Source organism: Xylona heveae, assembly GCF_001619985.1.
Source record: "Xylona heveae TC161 unplaced genomic scaffold L228scaffold_12, whole genome shotgun sequence".
Taxonomy (NCBI): Eukaryota; Fungi; Ascomycota; class Xylonomycetes; order Xylonales; family Xylonaceae; genus Xylona; species Xylona heveae.
Window position 1 is genome coordinate 254450 of NW_017264204.1, and position 17789 is coordinate 272238.

The following is a 17789-nucleotide window of genomic DNA, read 5'->3' on the forward strand; positions in this document are numbered from 1 at the left end:
ATTACCTGTAAATATGCTAAAAACACTACTCTACGGACACGACTCGGCCGAGGCATGCATGAGGCTACCCAAATCGAAGCTTGGCGATGATATGATTGCATTGCCGAGCGGAAAAATCTAGAGATTATGCTACTTGCCTGCATGAGGATCTCTGCATGGGAAGGATAGAAATTTAAAACGGGTAGATGAATGGCAAGCATATCAACGGCCCTGAGAAAATTGTGAAAATCAATCGAAGTTTCTCGGTTGTGCACGTTTAAACACTTGCGACCGAAGGGAAGGGTGCGGCAGAAAGAGCAGATAGCTTGGCTAGCTCAAAACCATATCTTGGAAAGCTGCACTGTAGTGCAATACTTGTACCATTGCGATCTTACTAGGAAAGCCTTTCAAGGCTTAAGTTGAATCTATGTTAACTATCCTATTGATTGTGCATTGATACAGTTATAACTTAATTCAGCCAAGCGAGAGGGAGTTTTCTTCTCATGCACCCCCTTTGGAGATCAAGGCATCGAAAATCTCTTGATCTGAGAAATTTTGGGGTCGTAAGGGGGGCTGAGGCCAAGCCTTTCTTGGTTCGCGGTTCGACGGTGGTTTGCTTGTGCTGGTGGAGTGCTCGGCCCGCTTTGGGTCGGGAATTCCATAAGAAGAGCCAGATTGGTCTTATTTCTCTCTTTGGCCCGCAACGCTCAGCAGTCCGACCTGTCCTGACCACCCAAAAAGATGGCAAAACCCAGAATGTGATTGGAAGGCGGTGCGGGCACCTCTCCACACCGACTGCTGCTCAAGTCAGGTGCAAAGCTGCTAATCACTCCAAGTCGTTAGTCCCCCGACTTGTAGTGTGCCCTTAGTATTATAGTCGTTTTGGACCCCCCTTTGCAAACGTAAGATGATGGAGACAAATGGAGAGGCAGTACAGGTAAACTGTGTACCCATAGTGGGGACCATACCGGAACTTCAGAATGCCCGACCTCAGGCGCGCCTGTTGGCCTCCATCTTGTTTTCCCATGGTGCTGGGTCCCTGATCGGATATATTTCTGATCTGAGCTTGCAGTTACTACTACTACTTACTCATGTTTCAACCATTTTCTTCACTTGTATAATTCAATCGTACATTTGGGGTGATTGCTCCCTAAATCTTTCCTATTTTCTCTTTCTTGTATATTTTGTATCGCCGTCGTCGTCATCGTCGTCATTGTCCTCGTCGTCGTGGGCGACGAGACATAGATGATCCATTATCGAGGCATTTGACTACGGCTTGGAAAGCATTCCTGGCTCACAAATCTACGCTGTGTCCCCTCGGGGTTCCCGCTTTTATATTTTTCTGTCGATATAATTGTCGCTACAATCGTCCCCTTACGAAGCCAGCTTCCCCTCGTCTGACCCGCCGCGAGTGTCGTAACCAAGTTATTCTCGATCCCTGATTTTCCTGCCTTGATCCAAGGATTTCGAGTTGATCGGTGGCTGCTGGTTGGCCCAAGCTACTCGATTTCCTTTACCGCAACACAACAATTGGTCGCTTTTCCCTCCCATTGTACGTTGACGTTCTCCGATTGACGGCGCTTGGCGCCTTTGCCCGTTCGCCCCTCCTACCGTGTTGATCAACCCCCCCCCCTCGACCATGGTCCGCCTCTCGACATTGTCAAGCCGCCTCAAGGCTGGAGGCAGTGGCAGTGGCTCAAGCACGCCGAGTAGAACTGCCAGCCCTCGTCCTCAAGCTCCTCCGACGAGCGATCCTCGAGAAAGAACGGCAATGTTGACTCTAAAGACAAACGTCATCAAGGTAATGTTGAGCGACTTTTCAGCTTGCCCCTCCTCGATAAACCCCGCCATGCAGTAAACGCTAACAAAAGGCACATTCAAGGCGCGCAACGTCGCAGCTGCCGACAGGAGTGGGACGAGTGATCCGGTAAGATTGTTTCCTGGATTTACCTCCAAGAGAAAGTGGTTTTGGTAAATTAGTTTACTAACGGTGCTTGTGCGATTAGTACCTTGTCGTTACTCTCGGCGATGCCAAAGAAGCTACCCAGGCCATCTCCAAAACCTTGAACCCCGAATGGAACGTTTGCTTTGATCTCCCGATCGTCGGCGTACAAAGCTTGTTGCTTGAATGCGTGTGTTGGGATAAGGATCGCTTTGGCAAGGACTATCTTGGAGAATTTGATGTGCCGCTCGAGGACATTTTTGGAAACGGCCAGACTACGCAAGAGGTATGTCGACCCCTGCCAGAGAACACGTCGAACCATTCCACATACAAGGACGCAATTGGAAGCTGACTGGCGATAGCCCAAATGGTATGCGCTCAAATCGAAGCGCAAGAACGGAAAGAAAGGTTCCAAAATATCGGGCGAAGTTCAGTTACAGTTTTCGATCCTCGACCCGACGAACCCTTCGGCCACATCTGAACAGATTTTCCACAAGTTCCTCGGTCTCGTCGCGAGCAGTCCTGGCCTTGACGACGATATTGATGAGAACACGATACTTGCGGAACAAGACGATGAGGCTGGAGCTGACAAGGACAAAGACGAGGAAAGCTCGGAGGAGACTGACGATGCCGCCAAACCAGAGGCGGTCGAGAAGAAGCGGAAGCGTCAACGCCTGGCGCGGCTTCGGAGGAAGACCAAGGCAAGGGCATACGAGTTCTCGGGAGGTTCAGATGTCCTCGGCATTCTGTTCTTGGAAGTCTCCAAGATCCAGGACCTCCCACCCGAGCGCAATGGTAAATACATTCCCTTTGATATGTTTTTCGTGGTTTTCGAGGGTTGAGAAGAAATGATCCCCTGGGATTCCTGTTCTAACAATCAAGAACAGTTACGAGAACTTCATTTGACATGGATCCCTTTGTCGTCATCTCCTTGGGTCGCAAAACATTCCGTACCCGCGTTGTCCGCCATGATCTTAATCCCGTCTACGACGAGAAGTTGATTTTCCAGGTGCTCCCTGGCGAGAAGAACTATTCTATGAATTTCACTGTAGTGGACAGAGACAAGCTCTCCAGCAACGACTACGTTGGAACGGTAAACTTTCCGCTCCAGAATATCATTTCTTGCTCGCCGGAGGCCGACCCTGCTACTGGCTTGTACCATCTGAGAGAACCTGTCGAGTCGGGGACGAGTACTGTCGCATCGTACACCTCTGGTCGCTCGAGATTCCGCCTTCCACTTTCCCGTTCTTCCTCTGGTACAAGCCTGAGCAAAATGAGCAGGCCGGTTTTGCGATCTCACTCATCTCAGGGGACGCCCCCAACCAGCTCACAGTTGGACATTCCTCATGCGCCTACCAGTGTTCCGGAAACGTCTTGCCTCAGTCCTCCATCATCTTCGGCCATTGACGAAAGCGCCCCTGCTCCGTCCTTGCCATCGGATGACCCCGATCTGAAGTCGTTTGAGCTGCCGATTAGCTTAAAGAATAAAGACAAGTGGGAGGACAAGCATAATCCTACCCTGTACATCAAGGCCAAATACCTCCCGTATCCAGCACTGAGACAGCAGTTCTGGCGGGCTTTGCTGAAGCAGTACGATGCGGACGACTCCAACAATATCAGCAAGGTCGAATTAACGACCATGCTCGATACCTTGGGTTCAACCTTGAAGGAATCGACCATAGACGGCTTTTTCAAACGCTTCGCATCGGAATACACCCCTCAAAACCCGTCTGAAATCGAGCTTACATTTGACCAAGTCATTATCTGCCTCGAGGACCAGCTCGAAAAGGCATCGCAACGGCGTTCTATGCAAGACGCCGTCAAAGCGTATGCGGCAAGTCTCCAACATAGCTTGTCGCTTGGCAGCACAGATGAAACTTCGGAATCAGACACGCAGCCGAGCTCGTGGTCGGCCACGCCTTCGAACGCCGCTACGCCCATGAACAACCAGTCGCAGACATCCATTGTGCCTGCGATATCCGTGGACGAGATGGGAAACCCTGGCGAAATGGGCGATGCCTTGGAGAAGGATGACCTGGCCGACGAAGTCGGTGAGGAACATGTTGTTGAGATTCGAGAATGTCCCATCTGCCACCAGCCCCGTCTCAACAAGCGCTCCGATTCCGATATTATCATGCACATTGCTACGTGCGCAAGCCAAGACTGGAGACAAGTCAACAACTTTGTCATGGGCGGCTTCGTCACTTCGAGCCAAGCTCAGCGTAAATGGTACTCAAAGGTCATCACCAAGATCAGCTATGGTGGCTATAAATTGGGTGCCAACTCTGCCAATATTCTTGTGCAGGACAGAATTACTGGGCAGATTAATGAGGAACGAATGAGCGTCTACGTGCGCCTCGGTATTCGGTTGCTCTACAAAGGACTCAAGAGTCGTGATATGGAAAAGAAGCGAAGTGAGTTGTTCTGCCAGAGTCGTAACTTTGATTACGTGTCTCTAACTTTTCTTTTTTCCAGTCCGGAAGCTTCTCAAGTCACTTAGTATCAAACAAGGCAGAAAGTTTGACGACCCTGCTTCTGCCAGCGAAATCGAGTCATTCATCAACTTCCATCAGCTGGACATGAGCGAGGTGCTTCGCCCGACGGAGGAGTTTAAGACATTCAACGAGTTCTTCTACCGGCAATTGAAGCCCGACGCTCGGCCTTGCTCTGCACCTGACAATCCCAAGATCATCGTCTCTCCGGCCGATTGTCGGTCCGTCGTCTTCAACAAGGTTGACGACGCGACCAAAATTTGGGTCAAAGGTCGCGAATTTTCAATCGAGAGATTGCTTGGAAACGCGTATCCGGAGGACGCCAAGCGTTACAAGAATGGAGCTTTGGGTATCTTTAGATTGGCTCCTCAGGATTATCATCGCTTCCACATTCCCGTTGATGGGGTGCTTGGTGAACCCAAGCTGATAGAAGGAGAATACTACACTGTCAATCCCATGGCAATCCGGTCTGCTTTGGACGTTTATGGCGAAAACGTCCGAGTTATCGTTCCCATCAACTCGACCACCCACGGTAGGGTCATGGTCATCTGTGTCGGCGCCATGATGGTTGGAAGCACAGTCATTACACGCAAACCTGGCGAAGAGGTTCATCGCGCAGAGGAGCTGGGCTACTTCAAATTCGGTAAGTTTGTTCTTTATTTGTCAATTCATGGCGGTAATTATGCTAAATCATTCTCAGGTGGAAGCACGCTGGTAGTGTTGTTTGAGCCTGGTGTCATGAAGTTTGATAATGATTTGATTGAAAACTCTTCTGGTGCTTTGGAGACCTTGGTAGGTGCCTAAGTTACGATTCAATACAGTGAACTTTTTCTGACATGATTGTAGATCCGTGTAGGCATGTCAATTGGTCATAGTCCTGAACAGTCTGCTCACACTCCGGACATGCGCAAAGAGAATGTGTCGGCGGAGGAGAAACAAGAGGCTCAGCGGAGAATCGCTGGTAGCGTTGGTCCAGCTCCTTCGCCACCAGATGCTGCCATTTGATTGCATTAATGATAATCATCATGTGGGATGAAAAGGGGAGGGGAGAGAGCGCGGTAAATCTTTTAATTTGGACAGAAAAGAGGAAATCTACGACTGGATTGATATTCAGCGGCATGGGTCCGGGATGACCCCAAGTCTTGGTTGATAAACATGTACATTTTCACGAGTATACGAATATGTAGCAATCATAAGTTTGCTTCAATCATATGTTATTTTGTGTCTCCACAGATTTAGAATGCATGTGCTTAGGACGAGACCCATCAGATGTCTGACCGGAAACCTAGGGGATTGCGTAGCCTTTTCTCAGCAGCTGGCTGACGGAATATCCGTAGGTTTCGGAACTTTTATCTCTCAGGAAAATAAGTATTGTTGAAAGTATAGCTACTTATAATCACTGTGGTGGTCGAGCTCCGTATCGGGTTAGCCCCACACTCGTTACTTATTGTCGCGCGCGCCAAGACCAAAACACAGCTGTGTGTGTATCCTTTGATCATCATACTTGGAGACGGAGGGGCTGTACGATAACCTGGTCGGAGCGCAATCAGCATTACCGGACTTTATTTTGACATGATATACGCATCTTTAGACCGCCAGCGACACGACACATAAGCGCGACTGAGATCTATCAATGACAACGCTGGCGATTCGCTCGCCATTGCATATTATCACCATGGGCGCGTCCGGCAAAAGAAGGAAAGTCGGTGAGTAGTTACAATGCGATCGGAGAGGTGTGATTGTGGCTGGAATTAGATTATACTGACTTGAGTTTTTTTCTCTTCAATGAATCAGCTTATGACGAGGAGGATGATGGATTCATGTTTACGAGAACGAGATCAAAAGCCAAGGCCGCAGCTGCCGCACCGCCTCCGCGTGTTCAGGAAAAGGCCTCTGAAGAAGTAGGCGACCAAGAACCGATCCAGGTACCGACGCCTCCCGCAAAGGAGAAGAGGAAGACGACTGCAAAGACGACGAGGAGTTCAAGGGCAAAGGAGGCGGCTTCGGAGGAGCAGGATGCAAAGGAGCGAAAGGAGAATGAGGCGCCGGTCGAGAAGAATAATAGTACGAGGACACGACCAGCAATTGATGCGCATTCTCCGAAAAGTTCGAGGGAAAAGAAGGGCAAACGAGTCTTTACAACACCAGTCACGAAAAAAACCGCTGCTGTTATGCCCCGGCGAAAATCCGCACGACTTTCGGGCGAGGCTGCCCAGCTGCTCTCTGAGCCGCAGCAACAACAGCAACAGCAACAACAACAATCGAAACCACGAACTCGAAGATCACTCGTTAAGGCTGCACACGAAGAGCGAGAGCCTGAGCCGCAACCTCCAGCTGTGCCGGCAGAGCCGGAGGTAGCGGCCGTAGCAGCAAAGGGGGCAGCACCAGCAAACGAAAGGCGTGTTGGTGGAAAGGATAGCACACCTCCAGTCTTTGAAAGGTCCAACGAGACGAAGATCGCGCTGCCTTTTGCCGATACGCCTGTGATTAAGCGGAATAAAGAGCTCAGAAAGGGAGGTTCGCAGGGCGGGCACCGACGAAGTAGTGTGGGAATGCGAGGACGAAGGGCAAGCTCACTCATCGACAGTGGCACATCGAGCGGTACGTGAACACAATTAATATTCTCGAGAGAAGAAGGAGCGGAGAGTTTTGAAGTATACAAACTGACCCCTTTCGTAGCGATGCCTCACAGAGAAGTCGGCGAGGCGGATTTTTACAAGCACATTGAAGGCGAAGGACTGCCGGAGCCTCGGCGCATGCGGCAACTGCTCATGTGGTGTGCTACGAGAGCCCTGGGTGACAAGCCTTCATACTCGACAGGAGACGGGAATGCCAGGCTGGCAGGTGAGTTTCTAACTGCATGCTCAATGCGGGGAGGACGATTTATATTGGATATGACAGCGCAACTGACTTGTTGAATCTTGCACCAAATAGCGCGCGTCATTCAAGAAGAATTGTTAAAGGACTTTTCAAATCGAGGAGATTTATCAGATTGGTTTAGCAGGGTATGTCATACACCAAGACTATATATGATGGGGCATGGTTGACAATTAAGCTCCAGGACGAGGATTCTGCCCCGGCAGTTGTGGTGAAGAAACCAAATCCGCGAAATGAAGCCAACGCGGCAAAGGTGCAGGAACTGGAAGCCGACTTGAAACGGTATGCCAATCTCGAGTTTATGTCTCGTCTTTTATCTTTCCATTTTTCTTTTTCTTTCCGAGCAGCATCTTCTTCTGCTTCTTTCGTTTTTTTTTGTTAGGGGAGGGGGGAGGGGTGTTTATAGAGCGTGACGCTGACGTCGCTCTACAATAGAATAAAACAAGAACGAAAAGCATGGGAAGCACTCAACAAGCCTCCCGACCACACGCCCCTTCCGGCACCATCTGTTCCGCCGGACGCACATCCCGCAGCATCCTCTACCGCATCTTTATCAAATCAACCCACTTCATCATCCTCTTCTTCATCAGCCCCATCAACTATACCTACACTACCATCCACAACACCTACATTACCATCCTCATCTACATCCTCTTCCTCAACCGCACCTCGCCTTCCGCCCCCATCAACAATACCAACATCAACACCAGCATCGACATCAACAGCCCCATCCACAATCGACCCCTCACTGCTCGACCCAGAACAAGCCAACTTCCTCACATCACTCACCGCGCACCCGGACACGGGCGACTCGACACAGCACCACCTGCACGACCTCGCGTCGGGGCTCGAATTCAAAGTCGACCTCCTCGCCGAGGGCCTCCATCATTTATCCCAGTACCGCGAAACCGCCGACCACGTGGCCAGCCGCGTGCTCGCGCTCGCGGCGGATAGGCTCGAACAGCGCGACGTGCAGGGCAAAGAAGCCTCGGGCACGCGGGATGTTAGTACGCAGGATGTCTTGCGCGCGTTGAGCCGTGTGGATCGATAGTGTCTTGGCTTTTTCTTTTTTCTTGTTTTGTTGCTGACTACTTTTTTTGCGTTGCGTGTTGTGTGTTATGTTGTGTGGTTGTGGTAACAGTGTTGTGTTTTGTGTGTGTGGGGGCGTTGAGTTATGGAGTTTTCCTTTTCCTTTTCCTTTTTTCTCCTTTTTTTCTTTTTTACTCTTCACCCATCATTCTTCCTTATTCTCTTTCTTGTCTTTTTTTGTGTGTGTTTCTCTTTCCATATTTTCTTGGCTCTTATCCCCCCCCCCCCCCACCTTTTTTTTTCTTCTTTTCTTCTCTCTTCTTCTCGAACTAAACTATCTTTTCCTTTCGTATGCATTTTTTATCATCCATTCTGTTTCCTTAGCGCGTAACTCGTTGGAATGAACTGGACTTGACTTGCCTTAACTTGACCGTACTGGACCACACTGGAATCGAATGGGATGCGATGGGATGGGATGCAGAGTATAGGTATAGGTTAACTTATAACCTTTTTTTTTTTTGTTTTTAAATACCATATGCAAATTTATTAAATACCATGTGCAGAATTGCATTTACAGGTTCTTTTTCCTTTTTTCTTTTTCCCTCCTATAAATATATTATGCAGATAATTGATTTATGTCTCTTGTGCTCGTGCTCGTGCTCGTGCTCTTGTCCTGTTGTTTGTCGTTCTGTTGATTGCGTTGATTGCGTTGATGCGTTAATGTATTGTTCTGTTGTTTGTGGTGTCATTTTGTCGTCGTCGTCATGCATCGTTTTGTCATCATCATCATCATCATCATCATCATCATCAATATTCTGCTTTTCTTTCGTTTCTTATTTTTTTTTTTTTGGCCCATTTTCATAAATGTAGAGCTTACGTTTGGATCTACGATTTACAATTTACAATCAACTATCCACTATCCTTTATCAACTATCGACTTTTAAGTATCAGCGTTGATATCTTGATATCTTGATAGGTTGATATCTTGATATATTTGCTGCCATACATATCATGACTTATTACGGAATAGGTCACGAGGAAGAAGTTGAGGCGGAACAAAAAAAGACAGAAAGGGAAAAATGTAAATTTTATCATCAAACACTAATGGTATTAATTAACCAAAGCTGGAAAAAAAGAGGAAAAAGACAAAAAAAAAAAAAAAGAGTAATCTCAAAAAAAATCCAATCTCGAATCCACAGCCCGTCCTTGCACACCCTTGCAATCCATCTAAAGACCTTAGACCTTAGTCGGTCCCAGGCTCCCAGCAATACATACGAGTCATCACCGTCTCCATATTAGAACCCTCCACGACGTAGTCGTCGTCGTCTGCAGGTGTGGAATAGTAAAAGAAGAAAAGAAGAAAAAAAGGGGGTGGTAGTAAGAAGAAGAAGTAAAGAGAGAAAGAAAAAAAAAAAAAGTTAAAGAGGTTGTAGCCTCGAGAAGTGAAGTGGTAATAAAGGGTAAGAAGGGAAATAAAAACAACAAGAAAAGGCAAGCAAGGATATTTGTACAAAATCTTGTCCTTGGCAAAGACCTTTCAACGTGGGGGGAATGCCGTCTCTTGCCAAACCCTCCTCTCTCTCTCGCGGATCTCTGTGGAAAATCCCACGATACTTTTTGAAGTTTTTGTCTTGTCTTCGCTTTTGGGTGGCCTCGATATTCACACCCCTCAAATTATCAAATTAAGTTTCTTTTTTTCTTTCCAAAGTAGAAAAGCGGACACAATTGTTAAAAAAAAAAAAAGGACATTGGAGTAGTCGTCTGCTGCTGCAAGCTGCAAGCTGCAGGAAGGCCCTTTCGGGGATCCGCGCACTCCAAAAGCCCATCTGGAGGGCAAGAAGAGTAACGCTGTAGGGCTGATGAGCTTGTTTTTAATTCTTTTTGCCGACACCAAACACGAGACCCAGGACGAGGGCGAGAATGCAGCAGATGATGACAACAATCCAAAAGGTCCACCATTTGAGTCTGCGCGCACGACGAGCGTGTGCAATGCCCGAGTCAAGCTGTTGCTCGGCGCTCTTGAGGTTGTCCGTGGTGCGTTGCGTCTGCTCTTCGGTCTCAATGACCGGCGCCTCCTGCTGCTCCACAATCGTCGCCATCTCGCGGAAGAGCTGATCAATCTCGACCAGCGTGCGCGTAATCTGTTGGATCTCAGAGTGACGTGCGCGAACGGCGCCAAGCACGCTCGTAGCGGCGCCGGATCGGTTGCTTTTGAGCTGCAGCAGATGGTGTTAGCACGTTGTGCACCTTCAACAATAAATGAGCCCCCCAAAAAAAAACACATACCGCAGTCTGGAAGACACCCTCATCTCCCCAGTCAGCATTGGCGGCTTCTTGGACCTCGGCCTCGGTTGCCTCTGGGTTGACAATGCGGTATTGGCGCGCCATTTGCTCGCGGTACCGCTGGCGGTAGGTCTGCTCCTCTTTCTGGTATCCCTTGAGCTCGGCGTCAAAGTTGCGCTTCAGGTTGCCGACTTGCGTAGACTTGGTGTTCTTTCCCTTTTCGCTTGGCGTCTTGAGGGCATCGGCCTCGAGCGATTTGATATTGTCTTTGATCTGTGTGTTGAGAATCTGCGTTTGCGTCACGAGATTCTCGAGCTGCGCCGAAGCACTGCCATCTGGACTGGACAAACTGCGTTGATGCAGAGTACCAATCTGGGACACATTCGAGGTGAGGTTGCGGATGCTTTGCTTCACAAGATCGACGCGGGCAAGGAAATCTTGCAACGTGAGGACGTTGGGCGCCGCCTGCGAATAGTTTGAAGCTTGCGAGTAATTGGACATTTCATGATTGAGCGGGGGAGCGGCTCCTTGAGGCTGTAGTTGCAATTCCCAAGATCAGCTACCATACTCCTTTTTCCTTTTTTTCCCCCCTAGCCCCAGTCGAAAGCTTTCTAGTATCGCCTTCTAATACCCGTCTTCGCGCGATGCATCCAAGACGAGGAAATGACGCAGAGGGAACAGAGAAGCACGTACCGCATTGCCATAGGGATTTTGCGCTCCATATCCACCTTCAGCGGCGGGAGCGTCCGCATATGGATTGCCCCCATATTGCTGATAATTTCCGTAAGATGACATGATGATCGTGAGTCCTGGTGTGGAAAGATTACAATGTGGTCGTCAGGCAGTAAGATTGGGCCAGGGGCTAAAGGGAACAATGGCGACGAGTAATAGGCGAATCGCGTTGATCGGGAGTCTCACGGGAAATCCAGTTCTCGAGAGAGTCTCAATTCGATTTCAGAGTTTCAGAAGCGGGCAAGACAAGTAGAGAAAACCCGTTTCAAAACTGCCATTGACCTCCGAAGAGCTTGGGAGACGAAATTTCAAGGAATGACACGGAGGATGACGAGAGGTTGAAAAGAGGCTGAGGCTGGGAGTCGCTTGAGGTCGGAGATTGGGGCAGTGTGGAAGAGGTTGTGATCGGGCGGTTAGGTAGGTAGGTAGCTTGACCATGTGCTAGACGTTGCGGGTTGTATGGTACGACGCAACACTGCCACCGCGGCAGTGATATGAAGTACTTTTACGACTTCTTTCGTTCTCACTCTACGCAGAGACATTCGCTTTGCCTTTGACTAAGGTACCTACAGGTAGGTAGGATCGAGGGATTCTTCCCTCTGTGCCTGCCAAGCAGATTCAACCAAATCAAATAGAGCGCAAGCGCACAAATCAAGGCCAGGGATACTCCGGCAGAGCTTTCCGCGGGTTGGGATTTTTTTGATGATGATGGTGATGATGGCTGTACCTGAGATACTTTGTGGATGGGCAGGGTGGGTAGGTTAAAAGTACCTTTAATTAAAGCCAATCACCAGGCAAAAACTTGTGTACACACCAATAACCAGTCGGATCATTCATTCCAAATCGGGGTCCTGTACCCAGAGAGTACTAGGACACGCCAATCATACACGGATTGTTTGCAAGACTAAGTATCGCATACCTTCAACCTACCTGACCTCGTTCCTCTTCGCCTTTTCCCGACAACAAAGTCCCTCAAGCACACAAGCACACAAGCCTGCAAGGTGTGGTGATCCTGATCTTCATGGCGATTCCGAAAGCCGATATGGACCAACGTCTTTCAATGAGAACGACCGTCTTACCTCAGCCACGTACGGCGTAGTCATCAAGAAGCAAAGGCCATGCACCGACCTACCGTATTCTTCAGCAGCGTAGAGATCTAAAGGCAGAAAGTGCAAAAGACGTCATTATTATAGGTAGTTGCCTTTTCCAACTCCCCAAGTTTGACTGTTCTTTTCCCCTTTTACTACGATGTTTTGCCTGCACTGCCCCGGCCCACTGTAGTTCTTTCACCTCCCTTCTCTTCCAATTGGGTGTATCTGAGCTTGAATCGTATTCTGCTCGCTGTTGCCTCCCTGTGTACTCCGTAGATAATAGTATGCTGATAGCTGCTTCTAGGCAACACTCAATTACTCCGTATAGACCCGTACCAAAAATAACTAACAAACATCTCATCCATAAGTGCTTCCTCACATGACCAGACTCATTTCCATAGGTCATTGTCCATTCGGACATGATATCCAACTTGCAACGGGTACTGAACAGTACACCTGAGTTAAAAGTGGGCATAGATGGATTAATCGCCCAACGACGCACGTGAGAAACGACAGAGAATCGCTCTTTTACGGGAGTCTCCCAATCCACCAGTTTTGCCTCATCTGCACCCCCGTAATCTGTGATATGACCAGCTGTTCATGCTCCGACGTATCACGGGGTTGCGAGGGACACCCCAGGCTATTTGTGCCCCTTGGCGATGCTTTCTTTAGCTCGTCCACAAGAAAACTTGGTGATTCCAGAATCAAAGCACGGTCCCGCTTCCAACCCCCCCCCCCCCCCCAATCGCCATCTTGCATAACCGTTCCTGTCCCTTCAAACTCGCTTGAAATCCAGAACGAGAGAAGCAGACTCGCTCTCGGTTCTTTCCCCGATCGCCAAACTCAAGCCACGACTACGCCGTCTGTCACGCCCCAGCTGAGCTCGCTTTCCTGTTCCAGCCATGATCGGCGCCAGGGTCCAAACCCGATCATCCCCTCGAACCTCTACCCTTCAGCTGCCTTCTTGCACTCCGTCGCCATCCTAGTTTCTCAATAAGAAGCGATGCTATGTAGTGATCCTAGTCTTCAACTTTTAAAACTCCCCCCTGCAACACTCATTGGTGGCGTCACAGGTCAAACCGTATGCCCCGCTATTCATCACACGAAATGCCATGGGGGCGGTGCCAATGCCAGCTGAAGAATATCCATAGTCCAGACCTAAGATTCAGAAGAGGTGGTCAACGTGATCGCAAAACTTGAGCGTGTGCTAGGCACCTGGCGTAGACAATGTCTTGCAGTGGGGCACCGAAACGATATTCCTTCAGGAGGAGATGGAATGTACGAGTTCAAAGTACAATTTATATACCCCGTGTGTGAAGCCACTTCTGAGGAAATGACATTTTCCCCTGCATTTTGGATGGCATATATCGTCACTTTTTGCGATAAGATTGACGAACCTTGCATTGTATCCGGTAGCGTGCTCGACACTTCTGCACTCGCTGCATGCTTAACTGACCATAATTAATCAAGAGAAATTGTTTCCCCTCAGCCAGAGATTCCAGAACTGTTTCCCCCGGGTTTAAGAAATTTTGATCTGGGTGATCGGTTTCTCCCAGATGCCAGTTGTTACTGCCAATAAAAATCGGCCTTTGCCGTCACAGTCAGGGAGTGCAAAGGCATGGTGGCCTCTATATGATGTTGGCATCGGCGTTTGGTGGATTTTCTTTGCTGGATGCGGCTTCCTTTTATCCGTTGTCATGATTTCTCGAATTTCCCAACGTTGGCGACGTACTTCCGGGCGAGCACCATCACATACTGCGTATGACCAGGACGAGAAACGCTGTATGAATCTAGATGCACATTCTCCAGCGTTCGCACTCCCACCATTGGCGAACCTTCAGCAGACTTCTCAAATGTCGAATGCATCTTTTCCCCCTCCCACTATCAGGCGACACTCGCATCCAGCGTCTGAACCGCAATCATTCCCAACATTACCGCAATCATATACTCGATCTATCCCATCAACAAGTGACCGCTATCCTGGAATCATTCAGCATGGTGAAATATTCGAGTCGAACGACCATCGTCGGCATGTGAAGACTTTTCACATTGCTTAAAAAGAAAGAAAAGAAGAGAAAGAGCAGCAATGATTCGTTTCATGGGCAAAGATGATATCACCATCACATCTTTGTAAAAGCAGAGAGACCCGAAAGCCGATCCTGGAAGGGCGTTGACGGACACTGGTTCAAAATTAGAATCATTTCCCGCAAAGGGCTGGGGGTTTCGTTTTGTATTTATTGTTGCAATTGAGCTTATTTCATAAAGCCTGCCGCAACGAGTCCTTTTTTTTTCAGTCTGTTAGCACTCTTGGGAAAACACAATCTACAAATAATTCATGAGCATGCTTAGCGCTTGAGAATCTTGTTATCACTTTAAATTCGGTTTTCTTTTTCTTTAAATCAGGCTTTGGTCAAGATTTCCGTCTCGTTGTTGTTGGTCTGTCAACCCTTGATTATGCACTACCTCCTCGCGCTCTAGGTCTTGTTTTGAAACTTGTTGCCCATCCCCTTCGAGCTCTGCATGATTGACGATTGCGCCGCCGCTTGCTTCATATATTCCTGCAGAGCTTGGAGATTCAACATATCCGTCTGCAAGCGCCATCTCAGCGCTTAGGTAGGATGATTGCATCGCTAGGCTTTCTCTGGGCCTTGTGATTGTGGTGGAGAGCTCGTTTGAATCCATAATCGACGCTGGTAATTCGGCTACAGGCCTTGGAATATGTGGATCATATGGCTGGTATGATGAAGTGATGTCAACTGCAAGTGAAGAAGGACGTGGATGCCAGGACAGAGGAGGCGAAGCTGGCCCCGAGGACATAGGAGAAACCCCGAGTTCGGGACTTGATCTGTGGGATTCAAAACTCGCTGGGCTCCAGGGTGGCTCAGAAACCACAACTAGCTTTGGCTTTCCGGAGAGCTCCTTGCTGTCTAGTTGAGAAACGCCTGGACCTTGTTCTAGAGGCTCGTTCCATAATCCTGGATGGCGTTTCCGATTCCCAAAGAGACGCATATATTTTTCTGAAACACTTCCGGCCCCTCGAAATCGATGACTGGCTAGGAGCTTGTGGCGGATACAGAACCAAAACACCAAGAAAGCAACAAGAGCAAGAAATGCGAGCCCGGCAATTGCAATACCGGCAATTGCTCCAGCACTAAGAGTGGATGATGAAGTCGGAATCGACGAAGGCTTTGACGGGGAGCCGGTTACAATTGGTGACTGCTTCGAAGAGGAAGCTGCATGGGAATTTAGTGCGTTCTCTGAGATACTGGAGCTAGGCGTGCTAGTTGCCACAGCCCCGATAGATATGGAAGATGTCATTGTTAATGTTTCCGTGACTGGGACCAAAGTGCTTGCCGCAACTGAACTCATGGAAGTGACCGCTGCAGGTGGAGGGGTCGCCGTCGAGCCCGAAGTGATCAAATTGACATAAGACAGGGTTTCGACCGTCGCCGTGGAATCACACCACATAATATACTGGTCTTCGAGGACGTTGGTGATTGTGTTGCAGTACGGCGCAGCCGGTTTACTATCGTCCACTGTTAATATCCGCTAGAAATTTTCATTGCGTGGGATCTGCTCACCAAGATAGGCACCCTCCAGTATTTGGATCGCACTCAATTGTTCTCCCAGGCTTGTATTCTATGCACGTTGTCCGGGCTGCGCAGCTGGACCTGTACAGATAGCCTTGTTAGTGTGATAACTCGAAACCGAGAGGGAAAGCTTATTACACGGAGCAACAGCCAATGAAGCCATCCAAGCCAGTATAGCAAGTTCCTATCGGGCATGTAACTGCAATTGAGTCTTAGAATTTTCGTGTTTTTCTCTGTCTCTGAGCGCCAGCCAAGGAGCGACTTACAGGTGCCGACTCCATCACAGTCAGTCAAGGCTCTACGACCCAACCATTCGTTCGGAATTTGTCCATTCAGCTGTTGTGCATCCACGTATGCTGGATCCGAGGATTCTTGAGGCCAGAGAATTTGCGGAGCGGCAGTGATGAGAGTTTCAGGAGCCATATCAGAAAGCGATTGCAAGCAAACAAGGCAGTGGTGTGAGTTAAGTAACAGTCGCCAAAACTTTAGAAATAAGCTCCGCGTCTGGATGAGGGATGTCGGTTAAATCAAACATGCCCCTTGGCAATTTTGTCCTTCATCACTCAACTACACAGGGGATGGTCCAACTCCACTCGACCTTGAACCCCAAACCCACCGTGTAGAGTAATGCACCTTCCCGACATTGCTTAAGTACCATCGTCCCACCCATGAGGGACGCAGGCCATGTGCTACCATATTGAAATGAAAATTAATGTTCAAGGTGAAAATTGTGGAACGCAATCTGCTGTATAATTGGACCCGTAGTTTTGCTTCCCTTTTTTGGCAATTGAACATGGGTGTCTTATCTCGTCTGTTGCGGCACAGCCTTCCCAAAATCATAGCAACCAAACTTTTCTCGTAATGACAGAAGAACAACCAAGAGTCTATTTGTGGATCAGAAGCATAGTGGGATATTATTTTCGCTTTGCACAAAAAAAAGGTGGCAGTGAATGGTCTCGTGTTCGAACCACGGAGCCGTGGGTCAGTGTTGGTTTTTGCGCACACACTCACGACTTTGAGATACGACATTATCATGGGGATGATACTGAAATAAGTCTAATGCAAGGCCGCGAGGGAAATTTTATTTTTTAAAAAAAAAAAACATTAGAAAAAGGAAAAAAAAAAGGTAAAGGAAATTTAGTTGCTCCTCGCTCCTCCCTTGGCTGCTCGCAAGTCTTCCATTTTGGCCACTCGTTTTTTAAATTCTTCATACTGGCATTTTTCATACGAATGTCGCTCATTCTATAGGAATATCCACAATTAGTATCTAATTACCTTCAACATATGATATAGAATCAACTTTGCATTGATATATTGAAGGAGTTTGCACGTGACATACCTCGCACTTCCATGGAAGATAATACTCCTCATAACGACATCGGTTAAGAGGAATCAAGAGGTGAGCACAGCTATCCCGATACTGTAGCGGTAATCGAGCATCTGACATAGCCTCGTGTGATGCCGCTATGCAAACATTCATAGAGTTAGCTACCGCCAATCATGCCACTTGAATCCTCCTCAAGCTGCAATGATGGAATCCCATTTCATGATGCCATTACTGCCAGACCAAAAACAAATGGATGGGAGTATGGAATTACTCACGGGCCGAAGAGCCCAACCCGACAGCATCCTTGATCTTCTCTACGACAGTCATAGTTTCGCTGACGAGGACTTTCGATGGTACCAAAAATATCTCAAACGAGCCTCTAATGACCGACGCAAAAGCACAGAGAAGTGTAGAATATCGTAGTTGTATCAATTTGCTGCCAGAACG

The 17789-nt window shown here is 48.5% G+C and overlaps 7 protein-coding genes across 7 annotated transcripts; 3 read left to right on the plus strand and 4 right to left on the minus strand.

Moving 5' to 3' along the window:
• Positions 1–1540: 1540 nt before the first annotated feature.
• L228DRAFT_250698 (hypothetical protein) lies at positions 1541–5605 on the plus strand. Its single transcript, XM_018333392.1, has 8 exons — positions 1541–1780; positions 1862–1906; positions 1986–2207; positions 2284–2716; positions 2809–4335; positions 4397–5056; positions 5114–5205; positions 5260–5605. Exons 1-8 carry the CDS (start codon positions 1619–1621, stop codon positions 5416–5418), a joined length of 3300 nt encoding a protein of 1099 aa, XP_018185199.1. The 5' UTR covers positions 1541–1618; the 3' UTR covers positions 5419–5605.
• A 317-nt stretch (positions 5606–5922) lies between these two features.
• Positions 5923–8608, plus strand: L228DRAFT_263512 (hypothetical protein). The gene is made up of 6 exons (XM_018334497.1): positions 5923–6119; positions 6208–7014; positions 7093–7257; positions 7348–7418; positions 7475–7572; positions 7726–8608. Exons 1-6 carry the CDS (start codon positions 6047–6049, stop codon positions 8339–8341), a joined length of 1830 nt encoding a protein of 609 aa, XP_018185200.1. The 5' UTR covers positions 5923–6046; the 3' UTR covers positions 8342–8608.
• A 1111-nt stretch (positions 8609–9719) lies between these two features.
• On the minus strand, positions 9720–11472 carry L228DRAFT_250701 (t-SNARE). Its single transcript, XM_018333393.1, has 3 exons — positions 11296–11472; positions 10606–11136; positions 9720–10535 (listed from the first exon to the last, which is right to left on the minus strand). The coding sequence occupies exons 1-3, from the start codon at positions 11395–11397 to the stop codon at positions 10191–10193; spliced, it is 978 nt and encodes a 325-aa protein (XP_018185201.1). The 5' UTR covers positions 11398–11472; the 3' UTR covers positions 9720–10190.
• An 886-nt stretch (positions 11473–12358) lies between these two features.
• Positions 12359–13158, minus strand: L228DRAFT_37738 (hypothetical protein). The gene has a single exon (XM_018336537.1). The coding sequence runs from the start codon at positions 12898–12900 to the stop codon at positions 12475–12477; it is 426 nt and encodes a 141-aa protein (XP_018185202.1). The 5' UTR covers positions 12901–13158; the 3' UTR covers positions 12359–12474.
• A 544-nt stretch (positions 13159–13702) lies between these two features.
• L228DRAFT_37885 (hypothetical protein) lies at positions 13703–14651 on the plus strand. Its single transcript, XM_018336539.1, has one exon. It carries the CDS (start codon positions 13982–13984, stop codon positions 14480–14482), a length of 501 nt encoding a protein of 166 aa, XP_018185203.1. The 5' UTR covers positions 13703–13981; the 3' UTR covers positions 14483–14651.
• On the minus strand, positions 14651–16357 carry L228DRAFT_37798 (hypothetical protein). Its single transcript, XM_018336538.1, has 3 exons — positions 16282–16357; positions 16007–16096; positions 14651–15951 (listed from the first exon to the last, which is right to left on the minus strand). The coding sequence occupies exon 3, from the start codon at positions 15891–15893 to the stop codon at positions 14820–14822; it is 1074 nt and encodes a 357-aa protein (XP_018185204.1). The 5' UTR covers positions 15894–15951; positions 16007–16096; positions 16282–16357; the 3' UTR covers positions 14651–14819.
• Positions 16358–17048: 691 nt separating this feature from the next.
• L228DRAFT_250706 (putative NADH-ubiquinone oxidoreductase B18 subunit) lies at positions 17049–17770 on the minus strand. The gene is made up of 3 exons (XM_018333394.1): positions 17618–17770; positions 17355–17479; positions 17049–17257 (listed from the first exon to the last, which is right to left on the minus strand). The coding sequence occupies exons 1-3, from the start codon at positions 17667–17669 to the stop codon at positions 17153–17155; spliced, it is 282 nt and encodes a 93-aa protein (XP_018185205.1). The 5' UTR covers positions 17670–17770; the 3' UTR covers positions 17049–17152.
• Between the last annotated feature and the right edge of the window lie 19 nt (positions 17771–17789).

Bases quoted from the DNA above. Each gene is read 5' to 3' on its own strand.
- L228DRAFT_250698 (XM_018333392.1), top strand. From the start codon at position 1,619: ATGGTCCGCCTCTCGACATTGTCAAGCCGCCTCAAGGCTGGAGGCAGT. The intron at 1,781-1,861 runs GTAATGTTGAGC...GGCACATTCAAG, and splicing joins TAAAGACAAACGTCATCAAG to GCGCGCAACGTCGCAGCTGC. The intron at 5,057-5,113 runs GTAAGTTTGTTC...AATCATTCTCAG, and splicing joins GCTGGGCTACTTCAAATTCG to GTGGAAGCACGCTGGTAGTG.
- L228DRAFT_263512 (XM_018334497.1), top strand. From the start codon at position 6,047: ATGACAACGCTGGCGATTCGCTCGCCATTGCATATTATCACCATGGGC. The intron at 7,258-7,347 runs GTGAGTTTCTAA...TGCACCAAATAG, and splicing joins CGGGAATGCCAGGCTGGCAG to CGCGCGTCATTCAAGAAGAA. The intron at 7,573-7,725 runs GTATGCCAATCT...GCTCTACAATAG, and splicing joins CTGGAAGCCGACTTGAAACG to AATAAAACAAGAACGAAAAG.
- L228DRAFT_250701 (XM_018333393.1), bottom strand. From the start codon at position 11,397: ATGTCATCTTACGGAAATTATCAGCAATATGGGGGCAATCCATATGCG. The intron at 11,137-11,295 runs GTACGTGCTTCT...TTGCAACTACAG, and splicing joins AAAATCCCTATGGCAATGCG to CCTCAAGGAGCCGCTCCCCC. The intron at 10,536-10,605 runs GTATGTGTTTTT...CATCTGCTGCAG, and splicing joins AGGGTGTCTTCCAGACTGCG to CTCAAAAGCAACCGATCCGG.
- L228DRAFT_37738 (XM_018336537.1), bottom strand. From the start codon at position 12,900: ATGCCCACTTTTAACTCAGGTGTACTGTTCAGTACCCGTTGCAAGTTG.
- L228DRAFT_37885 (XM_018336539.1), top strand. From the start codon at position 13,982: ATGCCAGTTGTTACTGCCAATAAAAATCGGCCTTTGCCGTCACAGTCA.
- L228DRAFT_37798 (XM_018336538.1), bottom strand. From the start codon at position 15,893: ATGTGGTGTGATTCCACGGCGACGGTCGAAACCCTGTCTTATGTCAAT.
- L228DRAFT_250706 (XM_018333394.1), bottom strand. From the start codon at position 17,669: ATGACTGTCGTAGAGAAGATCAAGGATGCTGTCGGGTTGGGCTCTTCG. The intron at 17,480-17,617 runs GTGAGTAATTCC...ATGTTTGCATAG, and splicing joins CGGGTTGGGCTCTTCGGCCC to CGGCATCACACGAGGCTATG. The intron at 17,258-17,354 runs GTATGTCACGTG...ATATTCCTATAG, and splicing joins ATCTTCCATGGAAGTGCGAG to AATGAGCGACATTCGTATGA.